Raw genomic sequence first — 15,065 nt, 5'->3', positions numbered from 1 at the left:
AGGCAGAGAAAAGGTAAGTGGGGAGCTGGGAGGAGGAAGGTTGAAGGGTGGGGAGGGAGGGCAAGGAGAGAGGGAGGGGGGAGAAGGTGAGAGGAAGGGAGGACAAGGTGGAGAGGAGGGGGGAAGGTAGAGGGAGGGAGGAGGGAGGATGGGAGGAGGCAAAGACGGATGGCGAGAGAGAGAGAGAGAGAGAGAGAGAGAGAGAGAGAGAGAGAGAGAGAGGGGAGAAGGCACCAACTCGCTTACCATACACAACGCTCCACACTGACCTTCCACTCCGCTAGTTTACATTCAGTCAGTCACCTTGTTTAGCAGGAAGAGCTGGACAAACAATAACAACACGACCCGGAAATTACAAAGGTGACAATGGTCTAATACGTCTCCTGTGCTTATATATATACAGTATGTATATATATATATATATATATATATATATATATATATATATATATATATATATATATATATATATATATATATATAGAGAGAGAGAGAGAGAGAGAGAGAGAGAGAGATTGAGGCCTGACGCACGGATGGGTGAACAGACGGACGTAAGGACACAGAGGAAAGTGAAAAGATCAATAATATTCCCTCAAAAAATTTCATCGATTACCTGAACTAATATTTAACCCTCTCCTTCCTCCCCTCTCTTCCTCCTCTCCCATCCTTCCACCTTCCTCCCTCCCTCCCTTTCCCATCCTCCCTCCCCCCAAAAAAATATCTCCAGCTCTTCAGAAACGACTTTATCTCCCCTCCCCCTCCTTCCCCCCGCCCCCTCCTTCCCTTCCCCCAAGAACACACGACCAGGGGTTACCAATATGAATATTTAAACCTGGGCAGACCCGCTATCTAAACTTTGTTATAGATGAATATATAAAAAGGCTAATCTGCATAGACACGAGTAGAGGAAAACACACTGTCACCTGTCTCATGTAACGCTAAGACACCATCGCCGAGCTTTCCTCCCTCCTTGTTTCCTGTTGCTCGCTATTATTATGGAGGGAAAATTTGAGCAGTATAGTGTGTTGTATGGTGTGTGTAGTGTCTATGTGGGTGTATATTGCAGTATAGTGTGTTATATTGTGTGTATGGTGTGTATATGTGGGTGTATATTGCAGTATAGTGTGTTGTATTGTGTGTATGGTGTGTATATGTGGGTGTATATTGCAGTATAGTGTGTTGTATTGTGTGTATGGTGTGTATATGTGTGTATATTGCAGTGTTAGTGTGTTGTATTGTGTGTATGGTGTGTATATGTGGGTGTATATTGCAGTATAGTGTGTTGTATTGTGTGTATGGTGTGTATATGTGGTGTATATTGCAGTATAGTGTGTTGTATGGTGTGTATGGTGTGTATATGTGGGTGTATATTGCAGTATAGTGTGTTGTATTGTGTGTATGGTGTATATGTGGGTGTATATTGCAGTATAGTGTGTTGTATTGTGTATGGTGTGTATATGTGGGTGTATATTGCAGTATAGTGTGTTGTATTGTGTGTATGGTGTCTATATGTGGGTGTATATTGCAGTATAGTGTGTTGTATTGTGTATGGTGTGTATATGTGGGGTTATATTGCAGTATAGTGTGTTATATGGTGTGTATGGTGTCTATATGTGGGTGTATATTGCAGTATAGTGTGTTGTATTGTGTGTATGGTGTGTATATGTGGGTGTATATTGCAGTATAGTGTGTTGTATTGTGTGTATGGTGTGTATATGTGGGTGTATATTGCAGTATAGTGTGTTGTATTGTGTGTATGGTGTGTATATGTGGGTGTATATTGCAGTATAGTGTGTTGTATTGTGTGTATGGTGTGTATATGTGGGTGTATATTGCAGTATAGTGTGTTGTATAATGTGTATGATCCATTATGGTCATGTTTATATGCCAACGATAAGAGAGAGATGCATACTATACACATTTGCTAATTTATATACTAACTGGTGTATCCGATGTTGCTTGAATTTATATATATATTTTTTCCACAGTACAGTTAACCACAATGGATACAGCTGCCTCTTGTAATCAGAAGAGAGATTACCTGGCCCAAATTAATTAATTATATATATATACAATAAAGAAACAGAACTAAATGCAATCTCTGTCTGTTAAAATATCTGGTTGTGTACTGAGCCACCTGTAGACGGTCGCGTGAGGCTACCTGCATAATCACACCTAAATTTCACCTCCTTATCTTAAAACCTCTGGGCCGTGCATAGCCAAGACTCGGAGAAACATACTTGGGTCTTTTATGAGGGACTTCCACTTTTGGGGGTGAGGAGAGGAGGGGGGGGGTGGGGTGGGAGAGGTGAGGAGGGGTGAGGGGTGAGGGGGTGAGGAGGAGGAGGCAGAGAGGGTAGGGGGTGGAGGAGGGTGAGGGGACTGAGGAGGAGGGGGTGATGGGGTGGGGGGGTGGAGGCAAGGAGGAGTGAGGGGTGGAGAGGAGGGGGTGAGGAACTGGAGGAGGCAGAGGGTAGGGGTGAGTGAGCCAGTGAGAGGGACTGAGGAGGTGAGGGGTGGATGGGGTGAGGAGGAAGGAGGGCACTTAACTGGTTTGACCTCAGCTAATACATCGAAACAACTCTAAATGATTTGGTCTGGCATTAACCCCTTGAGTACGATGATTTGACCCCTTGAGTACGATGATTTGACCCCTTGAGTACGATGACTTGACCCCTTGAGTAATGTAAGAGCCTTTAAACACCATCATTGTGGCGCTGTATAAGAGGAACAGTTTGCTGCGCCTTCAGGTAGCCAGTAATGGTGAGATTTTAACACAGGAGAATGTACCGCCCAGGAGACATCTAGTGCATCTCCACCAGCCAGCCAGATAGCCAGTCACCCAGTCAGACAGCCAGTCAGTCACCTAGTCAACCAACCAGCTAGCTAGTCAGTCACCCAGCCAGCCAGAGAGCCAGCCAGCCAGCCAGACATTCCTAGACTCGTTTCCATAACCGGGGGATTGCAAGGTTTTCCTCCCCATCAGCGGGGAAGCTCCCTGCCAATACTGCTTCAAGAAACGTGTGGGGAGGAATTTACCTGTGGTGTGGGGGAGTTTCTTCAATATGCCTGGGGATGTTTACAAGATGCGTGGGGATTTTTTGTTTTGTTTTAATATATGGACAATTCTCCAAGAGGTGTGGGGAAATATTAAAGATGAATGGGGAAATATTCCAAGAGGTGAGGGGAAATTTTCAGGAGGCATAAATATATATTGCATTAAAAAATTTATAGGGATTTTTTTTTTTCGAAAAGGAATAAAGATATTGTCAAGAGGTGCAGGGAAATTTCAGGGGATGAGGCAAAACTTTCCAAAAGATGCAAATAAACTTTCCAAGAAGTGTAGGGAAATGTCTCTCACAGCGACAGGGAAAATCTGAGAGGGCGTGTCCAGGTTACTGCCCCGACACAGCAAGACTCTGGGCCTCATCTGCCAGGTTTAGGAAAATCCAATCTTGTTTTCAATGGAGGTGAAGTCCCCCCTCCCTCCCCTCCCTCTCCTTACCTCTCCCCTCCTTACCTGTCCTCTCCTAACCTCGCCCCTCCTTACCTCTTCCCCTCCCTGACCCAAGCTGTTACAAAAGCGTTAAGGGCACGTCCTTACCTCATGGTGGTCAAGACGTGTGTGTGTGTGTGTGTGTGCGTGTGTGTGCGTGTGTGTGCGTGTTTCTTTACGCCTTTACACCATTTGCCTCTTCTCTACCCAGCAGTAATTGGGAACCTGGATGTTGATCGATTTGTAAATAGTGTTCCGGGGTAATGGTTAGCCAGTGCAGTTGGCGAGTTGTCCGGTCTTCTCGGACTATTCCTTGACACTGGATCACTGAGCTCGTTAATTCAGGGTGTGGTTGTTGTGTTGGCGACAGCTTCTACACCTTAAACACAAAAATTACACACCTACTCATTATAAGTCAGGGTAGAGTCTTAACGAAACACAGCCGCCATTTTGACCAACAGCGACTGAGGAAGCGACTGGGGAAGCGACTGAGGGAGCGACTAAGGGAGCGACTGAGGAAGCGACTAAGAAAGCGACTGAGGAAGCGACTAAGGAAGCGACTAAGGGAGCGACTGAGGAAGCGACTGAGGAAGCGACTGAGGGAGCGACTAAGGAAGCGACTGAGGAAGCGACTAAGGAAGCCCCAGGAAGCGACCGAGGGAGCGACTAAGGAAGCGACTGAGGAAGCGACTAAGGAAGCGACTGAGGAAGCGACTAAGGAAGCGACTGAGGAAGCGACTGAGGAAGCGACTAAGGAAGCGACTGAGGAAGCGACTGAGGGAGCGGAAGGCGACTGGGGAAGCGACTGAGGAAGCGACTAAGGAAGCGTGAGAGCTGAGGAAGCGACTGAGGAAGCGACTGAAGCGACTAAAGAGGCGACTGAGGAGCGACTGAGGAAGCGACTAAGGAAGCGACTGAGGGGCGACTGAGGAAGCGACTGAGGCGACTGAAACGACTAAGGGAAGCTTGACTAAAGGCGACTAAGGAAGCGACCGAGGGAGCGACTAAGGAAGCCCCAGGAAGCCCTCACCATAAACCAGCAGGACTCTCGCGTCATCTGTCTTCACCGTCCTCACCAATTTCCCCGTCCTACCACAGCTCTTTCCCGGGGTTTACACGGTGTGGGCGGGAGGGTTAAATGACGTCCTCCCGCCCACCTGCCCACCCACCCACCCACCCACCCACACCCGGCCACCAACCATCCACTCAGATACCCTCACTACTACCCCATTCACCCACCACACACATCTACCCATCCACCCAGACATCCACCACTACCACACATACACCCCTATACACACCCTAACCCATCCATCTTCCCACACCCACTCACCCAACTCTCACACCTCCACTCCCCCCACCCACTCACCCACCCACCACACCCACCCACCCACCCAGACCTCTCCATCACCTTGTAGGAGAGTGAAAGAAAAATGGTTCCGTCTCTCACGTCTCTCACACCTCCGTCACGAGACACCTGGAGACTTTTGAGAGATAGTCATTAAAGGTGTGGATGAGAGGTGTGTTAAGTAGAGTCTCGGCTCAGTTTAGACGCCATTTTAGCTTAATACATACACACATACATACATACATACATACATACATACATATATACATACTCGCTATCCTCTTAATTTTCCTAACTCTTCCCTCTTCTTCCTCCGTCTCTTTCCTTCCTCTTCCTCCTCCTCCTCCTGATTCTTTAGCCTCCTAACTCCCTCTCTTCTTCTTCGTTGTCCTCCTCCCAACTCCCAACCCCATCTCCTCCCGCACCTCCCTACCTCTCCTCCTCCCGCACCTCCCTACCTCTCCTCCTCCCGCACCTCCCCGCCGTCACAAATAATGACAACAACACCAAGAGCCTCACCACCAACTTACATAATCAGGCAGCGTGAAGGAAGATTAAGTCAGCCTCGAGACTTCATCCCAAACTCTTGCTCAAGTTTGATTGATGCTCGCTCTTGGGGGGTCTAATACTGCCACGGTTCGATACCCACGCCCACTACACACCCTGTACCACCCACTACCAACCCACCCTGCCCACCACACTCTGTATCACTACCCACCCACCCCGCCCACCACACTCTGTACCACTGCCCACCCACCCCGCCACCACTTGTACCACTGACCCACCCGCCCACCACACTCTGTATCACCACCACTACCAACCCACCCTGCCCACCACACTCTGTATCACTACCCACCCACCCCGCCCACCACACTCTTACACCTACACTTAGATTTTTACTTATTTACATATACTTATTGTCTTTTCCATTACAGAGTCTCTAATCCAAATTTCTTTCCATTTAACCTCTTTTCCATTTAACCCCCCTTCCATTTAATCCCCTTCCATATAATCCCTTTCCCTTTAATTCCCTTCCACTCAACCCTTTTCCATTTACCCGCCTCTTCCATAAAACTTCCTTTCCATCCATAAAATTCCAACGAGAACTTTCCATCCATCTCCTTCCATCTACAAAGGTTCACTCCTCTCTTCCACTAGTCCATTCCATCCACGAAGATTGAGTCCACTTTTACACTGCGCCACCTCTTCCATCCACCAGCTTCCGCCCCACACTATTCCATCCCTCTCCTGCTTTAACTCTTATGCATACGTGATGGGAACACACACACATACACACACACAAACACACGCACACACACACACACACACACACACACAAGCAGACGCATAGAAGTTACGGTCACAATCTTCGTGTTAAGGGAGCCAGTTAGATACGTTCTCACATCACCAGTTAAATACGTTCTCCCATCACCAGTTACTTCCACACATCACCAGTTACATTCACACATCACCAGTCAGCAGGAAAACCTAACCTAACCAAACAAAAATGAACACAATCAAAATCGCCCTTAAAACAATAAATTCCATAACCTCTCACACCCAAGAGGATTGAATACCCTTTAGAGGAGTAACTTGTAGGATTGAGTCAAGTTTATACTCATGGGAGGTGTAAGTTTAAGAGGATCCAACACTGTATTATAATGTAGTCCTTACCAGAGGCTGACCTGCTTCAAAGGATCTTCTCCTCTACCACTACTACCACCACTACCACCACTACCACCATCATCACAACTACCACCACAAATAGTTAATGTTTTTCTTTTTTTTAATTTGTTGTGGATTGTGATTGTGGTAGTTAATGGGTTGTTGTTATTGTTGTTGTTGCTGTTGTTATTATTGTTATTATTATTGTTATTCTTGTTCTCATTATTCCTGTTTTTACATGAAATAACGAAACAGGTTGTGGAGGCAGGTACAAGACTCTCTCTCTCTCTCTCTCTCTCACACACACACACACACACACACACAACTGCCCGACACTCACCCGACAGCCGACAGCGTTACGCCCCGCCCAGTGCATTTGCCGGAGTAAGCCACCAGCCTCGTCCATGTGTGTGTGTGTGTGTGTGTGTGTGTGTGTGTGTGTGTGTGTGTGTGTGTGTGTGTGTGAAGGCGAGAAAACAAACAGAAAAAAGGGAAAGGCAGAGATGGAAAGACAACAACAAGAGAGAGAGAGAGAGAGAGAGAGAGAGAGAGAGAGAGAGAGAGAGAGAGAGAGAGAGAGGGGCAGATCAGATCAAAGGACACAGAGAACAGTGACAATCAGACCACATTTACACAACTTCATGACATCAAACAGCCAGGAAAAGGGGGACATCAGGAGACAAAGACGTCAAAGAGTGTCCAGGAAAAGGGGCATCAGACTCATAACCACCCTCATAACTCATAATCACTCATAACTCATTACTCATAATCACTCATAACTCACAACTCATTACTCATAATCACTCATAACTCACATTCTCATTACTCATAATCACTCATAACTCAAAACTCATAACTCATAATCACTCATAACTCATTACTCACAACTTATAACTCACATTCTCATTACTCATAATCACTCATAACTCACAACTCGTTACTCATAATCACTCAAAACTCACAACTCATAATCACTCATAATTCACAACTCACAACTTATAATCACCCTCATAACTCACAACTCATGACTTAAAATCACCCATAACTCACAACTCATAACTCACTGCTCATAACTCACAACTCATAACTCACTGCTCATAACTCACAACTCATAACTCACTGCTCATAACTCACATTTTCATGACTCCTAATAACTCATAACCGTTGCTATACTCTGGACGACTTAGGAGGAAAACTTTATATCTCATTAAGGTTAATATGTTATAAGTATTATTTCTAAGTCTTTCGTATAAGATTCTTCTTGCTAAACTTCTTTCATTTGAGGGCATTCATTTCTTTCATCTCTTGGATCTTTCATTTCTTCTCTCACGCTATATATATCTGGATTTATTTTGTTTCTTTCATTTTAATTATTATATTTGGGTCTACTTCTTTCTTTCTTTCTTTCATTTTTTTTATCATATTTGGACCTATTTCTTTCATTATGTTATATATGGATCTACTTCTTTCACTTAAATCTACTTCTTTCACTCTAACCACTACATAAGGACCTACTTCTTTCACTTAAATCTACTTCTTTCACTCTAACCACTACATAAGGACCTACTTCTTTCACTTAAATCTACTTCTTTCACTCTAACCACTACATAAGGACCTACTTCTTTCACTTAAATCTACTTCTTTCACTCTAACCACTACATAAGGACCTACTTCTTTCACTTAAATCTACTTCTTTCACTCTAACCACTACATAAGGACCTACTTCTTTCACTTAAATCTACTTCTTTCACTCTAACCACTACATAAGGACCTACTTCTTTCACTTAAACTTCTTTCACTCTAACCACTACATAAGGACCTACTTCTTTCACTTAAATCTACTTCTTTCACTCTAACCACTACATAAGGACCTACTTCTTTCACTTAAATCTACTTCTTTCACTCTAACCACTACATAAGGACCTACTTCTTTCACTTAAATCTACTTCTTTCACTCTAACCACTACATAAGGACCTACTTCTTTCACTCGGTTCATACACCTACACTCCAAATTAACCACTGCATTACCTTCAACAACACACACTGCATTCATTACTACTGTCACCTTCACAAGTTCCATTAAGCTGCATTCCCTCACCAATCACCTTAATTAATTCTCCCATACAACATACAGGTAAAGCAATGTATGTATAATATTCTTTATACATAGTTTATTATACATGTTTGTTTATGGATATACAGTATTTATTGTTTAGTTCCACACTGTATTAATTTTTGTGTCTACAGGGTGGTGGTGGTGGTGGGCCATGACGAAAGGTAAACAAAGAAACAGGTAAGGGAGTGACGTCACGATTTAGAGAGAGACAGGTAAGGGAGTGACGTCATAACTTAGAGAGACAGGTAAGAGGGTGACGTCATGATTTAGAAAGACAGGTAAGGGAGTGATGTCATGACTTAGAGGCAGGTAAGAGGGTGACGTCTTGACTTAGAGACAGGTATGGGAGTGACGTCATAACTTAGAGAGACAGGTAAAGGAGTGACGTCATGATTTAGAAAGACAGATAAGGGAGTGACGTCATAACTTAGAGACAGGTAAGAGGATGACGTCATGACTTAGAGATACAGGTAAGGGAGTGACGTCATAACTTAGAGAAACAGGTAAAGGAGTGACGTCATGATTTAGAAAGACAGATAAGGGAGTGACGTCATAACTTAGAGACAGGTAAGAGGATGACGTCATGACTTAGAGATACAGGTAAGGGAGTGACGTCATGATTTAGAAAGACAGGTAAGGGAGTGATGTCATGACTTAGAGGCAGGTAAGAGGGTGACGTCTTGACTTAGAGACAGGTATGGGAGTGACGTCATAACTTAGAGAGACAGGTAAAGGAGTGACGTCATGATTTAGAAAGACAGATAAGGGAGTGACGTCATAACTTAGAGACAGGTAAGAGGATGACGTCATGACTTAGAGATACAGGTAAGGGAGTGACGTCATAACTTAGAGAAACAGGTAAAGGAGTGACGTCATGATTTAGAAAGACAGATAAGGGAGTGACGTCATAACTTAGAGACAGGTAAGAGGATGACGTCATGACTTAGAGATACAGGTAAGGGAGTGACGTCATGATTTAGAGATACAGGTAAGGGAGTGACGTCATAACTTACCTGGTGGCTAGGTCTCGGTGAGTGATGTTGTGAGCCTCCAGGTATTTCATCCCAGAGGCTACCTGAGTCGCCATGTAGATGATGGAACCGTAGCTGAGGGAGAGACAAGGTGAGATACGGTGAGATAATGGGGAGATAATGGGGAGATATTGTGAGATACTGGGGAGATATTGTGAGATACTGGGGAGATATTGTGAGATACTGGGGAGATATTGTGAGATACTGGGGAGATATTGTGAGATACTGGGGAGATATTGTGAGATACTGGGGATATATTGTGAGATACTGGGGAGATATTGTGAGATACTGGGGAGATATTGTGAGATACTGGGGAGATATTGTGAGATACTGGGGAGATATTGTGAGATAATGGTGAGATATTGTGAGATACTGGGGAGAGGCCAGAGATACTGGGGAGAGTCTTCAGATAAATTTGGTTGATTCTAAGCAAACTGGGCTGAATCACACACACACACACACACACACCTGATGGGACGCATATGGTTGAGCCTGGGTGTGGTGGTATCAGGTACGTGTCTTCGTAGGTACTGGTTGAGGTCCCCCAGAGGATGGTATTCCAGCACCAACATGAGAGGGTCGTCTCGGCTCACCACCCCAACCAGACTCGCTAAGTTGGGGTCACTCAAGGTAGCCAGGAGTTGAGCCTGGCGCCAAGCATCCTCACGAACCTGGTGGCCGAGGGAAGAGGTGAGGTGAGGTGAGAGGTGAGGTGAGGTGAGGTGGAGGTGGGGTGAGGTGAGGTGAGGTGGAGGTGAGGTGGGGTGAGGTGAGGAGGGGTAGGGTAAGGAGGGGTAGGGGAGGGGTTGGTTAGGGGTAGGGGAGGAGGGAGGGAGGGTAAGGGGGAGGGAGGGTTAGGGGGAAGGGGAGGGTAAGGGGGAGGGGAGGGGTAGGGGAGGGTAGGGGAGGGCGGGAAGAGGGGAGGGAGGGTAAAGGGCAGGGAGGGTAGGTTAGGGTTAGGTTAGGTTAGGGTGGTTAATCTTAAGGTGATCTGATACAAAAACATTACAATTAATACAGAAATGACACATGTGCACTATCTTCCTTATTCTGTGTACACCATCTATAGCCACATCACCATTTTATGTACACATCACCATTCTGTGTACACCATTTACCTCCACATAATCATTCTATGTACACCATCTATAGCCACATCACCATTCTATGTACACATCACCATTCTGTTTACACCATCTATGTGAACATCGCCATTATATTAAAAATGATAAATACAAACAAACTCTCTCTCTCTCTCTCTCTCTCTCTCTCTCTCTCTCCCCTCACCACTGTCCACTCTTCTCATTATCGCGTGTTCTTCCTCCCCTTTACCACTTTCTTCTTCCTCCTCACACACACACACACAACAACAACAACAACAACAGCACAGGTAGGCGGAGGTAAAGGTGTGGCAGCTGCAGGTTAATAATGAGGTACCTCAGGTGATGCATCCTGCTTGAGGGAGGCGAGGACTACCTGCCTGGTGACGCCATTAATACCGACGCCATTAACCACCACCCCAGCTTTGAGCGTCCCCGTGGCGTCCCCAGACTCACCCCCGCCCGGCGCCTCCCCCAAGTGTACCTGTAGGAGGAGTAATTAGTCAGGGGTTAGTACACTCAACACCTGTACAATAATAAACCCCCTCACTACACCTGTGCTAGAGACTTGATGACACACCTGTATGCTAGTTCCTCAGATGTGGCAGGTGTATTGGGTGGTATTAATTAACATCATCATTAACACCTGTACAGTAATAACACTCACTACACCTTTGAGACGCTAATTATCTTACTACACCTGTGCTAGAGACTTGATGATACACCTGTATGCTCGTTACTCAGGTATAACAGGTGTATTGTGTGGTGCTAATTAACTCATCATTAACACCTATACGACACATCTGTTTATTTATCCACCAAAACTTAACTCATTCTGCTGAAACTTTTAGGAAATGTTACTTAATTAGACTGAGCCATAAGACTGAACCATAAGACTGAGCCATAAGACTGAAGTATAAGACTGAACCATAAGACTGAACCATAAGACTGAACCATAAGACTGAACCATAAGACTGAACCATAAGATTGAACCATAAGACTGAACCATAAGACTGAACCATAAGACTGAACCATAAGATTGAACCATAAGACTGAACCATAAGACTGACTGACCGTGCCAAAGTCGCCCTCTCCCAGCTTGTCGGCGAAGTGTAGGACCTGACGATGTATCTCCCGGGGGCTCCTTGGCTTCAGGGTGCTCATGCCTTCCATCCTATACTGCGCCAACCCACACGGCCCCACCACACTCACGCCCTGTGGGAGAGTGAGGGAGAGCGTGAGGGAGGGAGTAAGGGGGAGTTTGGGTGTGTGAGAATGGGGGAGTGTAGGAGTGTGGGAGAGTGTGGGAGAATGAAGGAGAGAATGAAGGAGAGAGAGAGAGAGAGAGAGAGGGAGGTTGTCTTGAGGTGGTCACAGGTGTTCAACAGGTAAGTTAATTAAGACGGTAAGAAAAAAGGTGTGATGGATCCAACAGCTGCTGTTGTTTTTTTTTTTTGTCTTATTAAGTTAGATAGATAAATAGATAAATAGATAGATAGATAGATTAGATAGATAGATAGATAGATAGATAGATAGATAGATAGATAGATAGATAGATACACCTGTTACAGAAGTATACAACAGGTGTATTGTTGTATTAATGTGTATATTATGCAAGTAAACAGGATGACTTAAACCTTTCCTAAAGCATAAAAATACAAAATTAATTATACCTGTAAAACGATCACCTGAGAAAAATTATACTTAATATTAATAGTTTTTTTTAATTACAGGTACAGCAGAGGTACAGGAGTGAAATTCAACGTATGATGATTACTGGATTTTCTGTAATGAAGAATATATAATAGAATACAGTTACCAGAGAGGAATACAGTGGGAAATAAATCACTGTCATAGAAAAATACATAAATGGAAAATGTATTCAATTCACTATAATACAAAATTAAATACAGTTAAGGAAGATCCAATGAGAAACCATCACCTGAAATGTTAATTACATAAAATACAAAATACACTGAATTCACTGTAACTAAAAAATACAAATATATACACATAAATAATCAATACAGTAATATAGACAATTAACCGGAAAATACAAAACTTTCTGAATTCGCTGAAATACAGAATCACTTGTAACTGAAGGGAATGAATGAGCTGTATTTAATTCACTCGTTATACATAATACAGCCACTGTATTTTACTTCTCTGTATCTGTATTTATGTAGATTGTGATGTCAACCAATGGGATTTTAGTTTACAATTAAATCGACCAATAGTAATTAAGTAATTGAACAATCAGCCAATAAACTTTAAATATCTGAATAAGTTAGCCAATAGAATTTAAGCATCAGATTAAATCAGCCAATAGAAATTAAACATCCACGTAAATGAACCAATAGCCTTTATGTACCCTAAAATATCAACCAATAGCAACCAAGTATCCACCTAGATGAACCAATAGCCCCAAGCATCCTAAAATATCAACCAATAGTAACCAAGTATCCACCCAGACAAACCAATACCCTCTAAGTACCCTAAAATATCAACCAATAGCATCCAAGTACGTTAGAATATCCACCAATAAAATTCAAATATCCGCAGAGATGAACCAATGGGGAGGGCCGCGGGTGACTGACGACACAATGCAACACAGTAACATTTTTCCATTTGAGTTACTCCTCGAGGTAATGTCTTCCCTTCGAGGACGAGAATGACTTTGTCACTAGTGAGAAATGTACCTTCAGACTCAACCCTTACCCACACTCTCTCTCTCTCTCTCTTTCACATTTCTTCATCATTCTCCCCGTCTTCCTCTTCTTCTACTTTACCTCCTCCTCCTCTTATTCTTCTTCCTCCTTCTCCTCCTCCTTCTTCTTCTTCCTCTCATCTATCTTTCCTCTCTGCAAACAAACATCAATTATTCGCTTTTCTTCAACACTGCCAATTTTAGTTCAAATTACCTGGACATACTTTCTAACGTAGTCCACACACACACACACACACACACACACACACACACACACACACACACACACACACACACTTTAATATTTTTTATGGATTTTGACCTTTTGTAGGCTTACGAGGTCAGAGGTCACGGAACTCCCCAAAGTAATCGAATATTATGACCTTTTGAAGACTTTTATGGGGTCAAAGGTCAAACAACCACCCATTTAGAATAGGTCAAGATAGTTTAATGGACCTTTTATGTAATTTACTGTTTTCTGTATCCTAGGTCAGATCAGGTCGAAGGTCAGGTAAGGTCAAACGAGGTCAACCTATAACCTTTCCCTGTTACCATGACTACACCACAAGCTGACAAGGTTGTGACAGTCATAACAGAGACGCTTGACAGGGTTGTGAGCTGTGACAAGGCTGTGACAGTCATAACAGAAACGCTTGACAGGGTTGTGAGCTGTGACAAGGCTGTGATAGTCATAACAGAGACGCTTGGCAGGATTGTGAGCTGTGACAAGGCTGTGACAGTCATAACCGAGACGCTTGACAGGGTTGCGAGCTGTGACAAGGCTGTGACAGTCATAACACACACGTAGCAGCTGGGAATATAAGGCATCAACTGTCTCAGCTCCGGTAGTATTATATAAGCGCTGAGACAAAAATAGTTGAGTTCGTGTGTTGGGAGATAAATGGAGGGTTATTCTCCCCACCTTGCCTGACGTCTGTCTATCATTCCACCCCGAAGAACTTAATATTCTCCCCGACACCCAGTTGCCATGTGGGGAGAGACACTGCCTGGGGAGATACAGTGTTATGGTGGGGAGATACAGTGTTATGGTGGGGAGATACAGTGTTATGGTGGGGAGATACAGTGTTATGGTGGGGAGATAGTCTTATGGTGGGGAGATATAGATGTTATTCTGGGGAGATAGTGTTATAGTAGGGAGCTAGTGTTATTGTGGGGAGATACAGTGTTATTGTGGGGAGATACAGTGTTATTGTGGGGAGATACAGTGTTATTCTGGGGAGATAGTGTTATAGTGGGGAGCTAGTGTGGTGGGGAGATACAGTGTTATGGTGAGGAGATACAGTGTTATGGTGGGGGAGATACAGTGTTAAGTGGTGAGGAGATACAGTGTTATAAGGAGGAGATACAGTGTTATGGTGGGGAGATACAGTGTTATGGTGGGGAGATACAGTGTTATGGTGGGGAGATACAGTGTTATGGTGGGGAGATACATAATACAAACTCCATATATGTATACAATCACATAATTATCTATTCATTTCCTTGTATGTTTGTGTTGGCTGTATGTGTGTTTGTCTTTCGCTGTGTTTGTTTGTGTTGTTTGGTGTGAGTTGGAAGCTTGTTTGTCACTCCTGGGAAAG

At 44.1% G+C, this 15,065-nt stretch overlaps 1 protein-coding gene across 1 annotated transcript in view; it reads right to left on the bottom strand.

Annotated features, from left to right (window-relative positions):
• The window catches only part of LOC121877200 (epithelial discoidin domain-containing receptor 1-like), a 140,397-nt gene that overhangs the window by 15,941 nt on the left and 109,391 nt on the right, over positions 1-15,065 (bottom strand). Inside the window, exons 12-15 of the mRNA XM_042382813.1 lie at positions 11,832-11,972; positions 11,095-11,241; positions 10,126-10,328; positions 9,640-9,732 (exon numbers count right to left, since the gene is read on the bottom strand). Of these exons, the coding sequence (XP_042238747.1) occupies positions 9,640-9,732; positions 10,126-10,328; positions 11,095-11,241; positions 11,832-11,972 (584 nt within the window). The remainder of the gene's footprint in view (positions 1-9,639; positions 9,733-10,125; positions 10,329-11,094; positions 11,242-11,831; positions 11,973-15,065) is intronic.

This window comes from Homarus americanus, unplaced genomic scaffold (genome assembly GCF_018991925.1).
Source record: "Homarus americanus isolate GMGI-L3 unplaced genomic scaffold, GMGI_Hamer_2.0 scaffold40370, whole genome shotgun sequence".
Classification (NCBI taxonomy): Eukaryota; Metazoa; Arthropoda; class Malacostraca; order Decapoda; family Nephropidae; genus Homarus; species Homarus americanus.
This window is presented reverse-complemented; position numbering and strand designations above follow the sequence as displayed.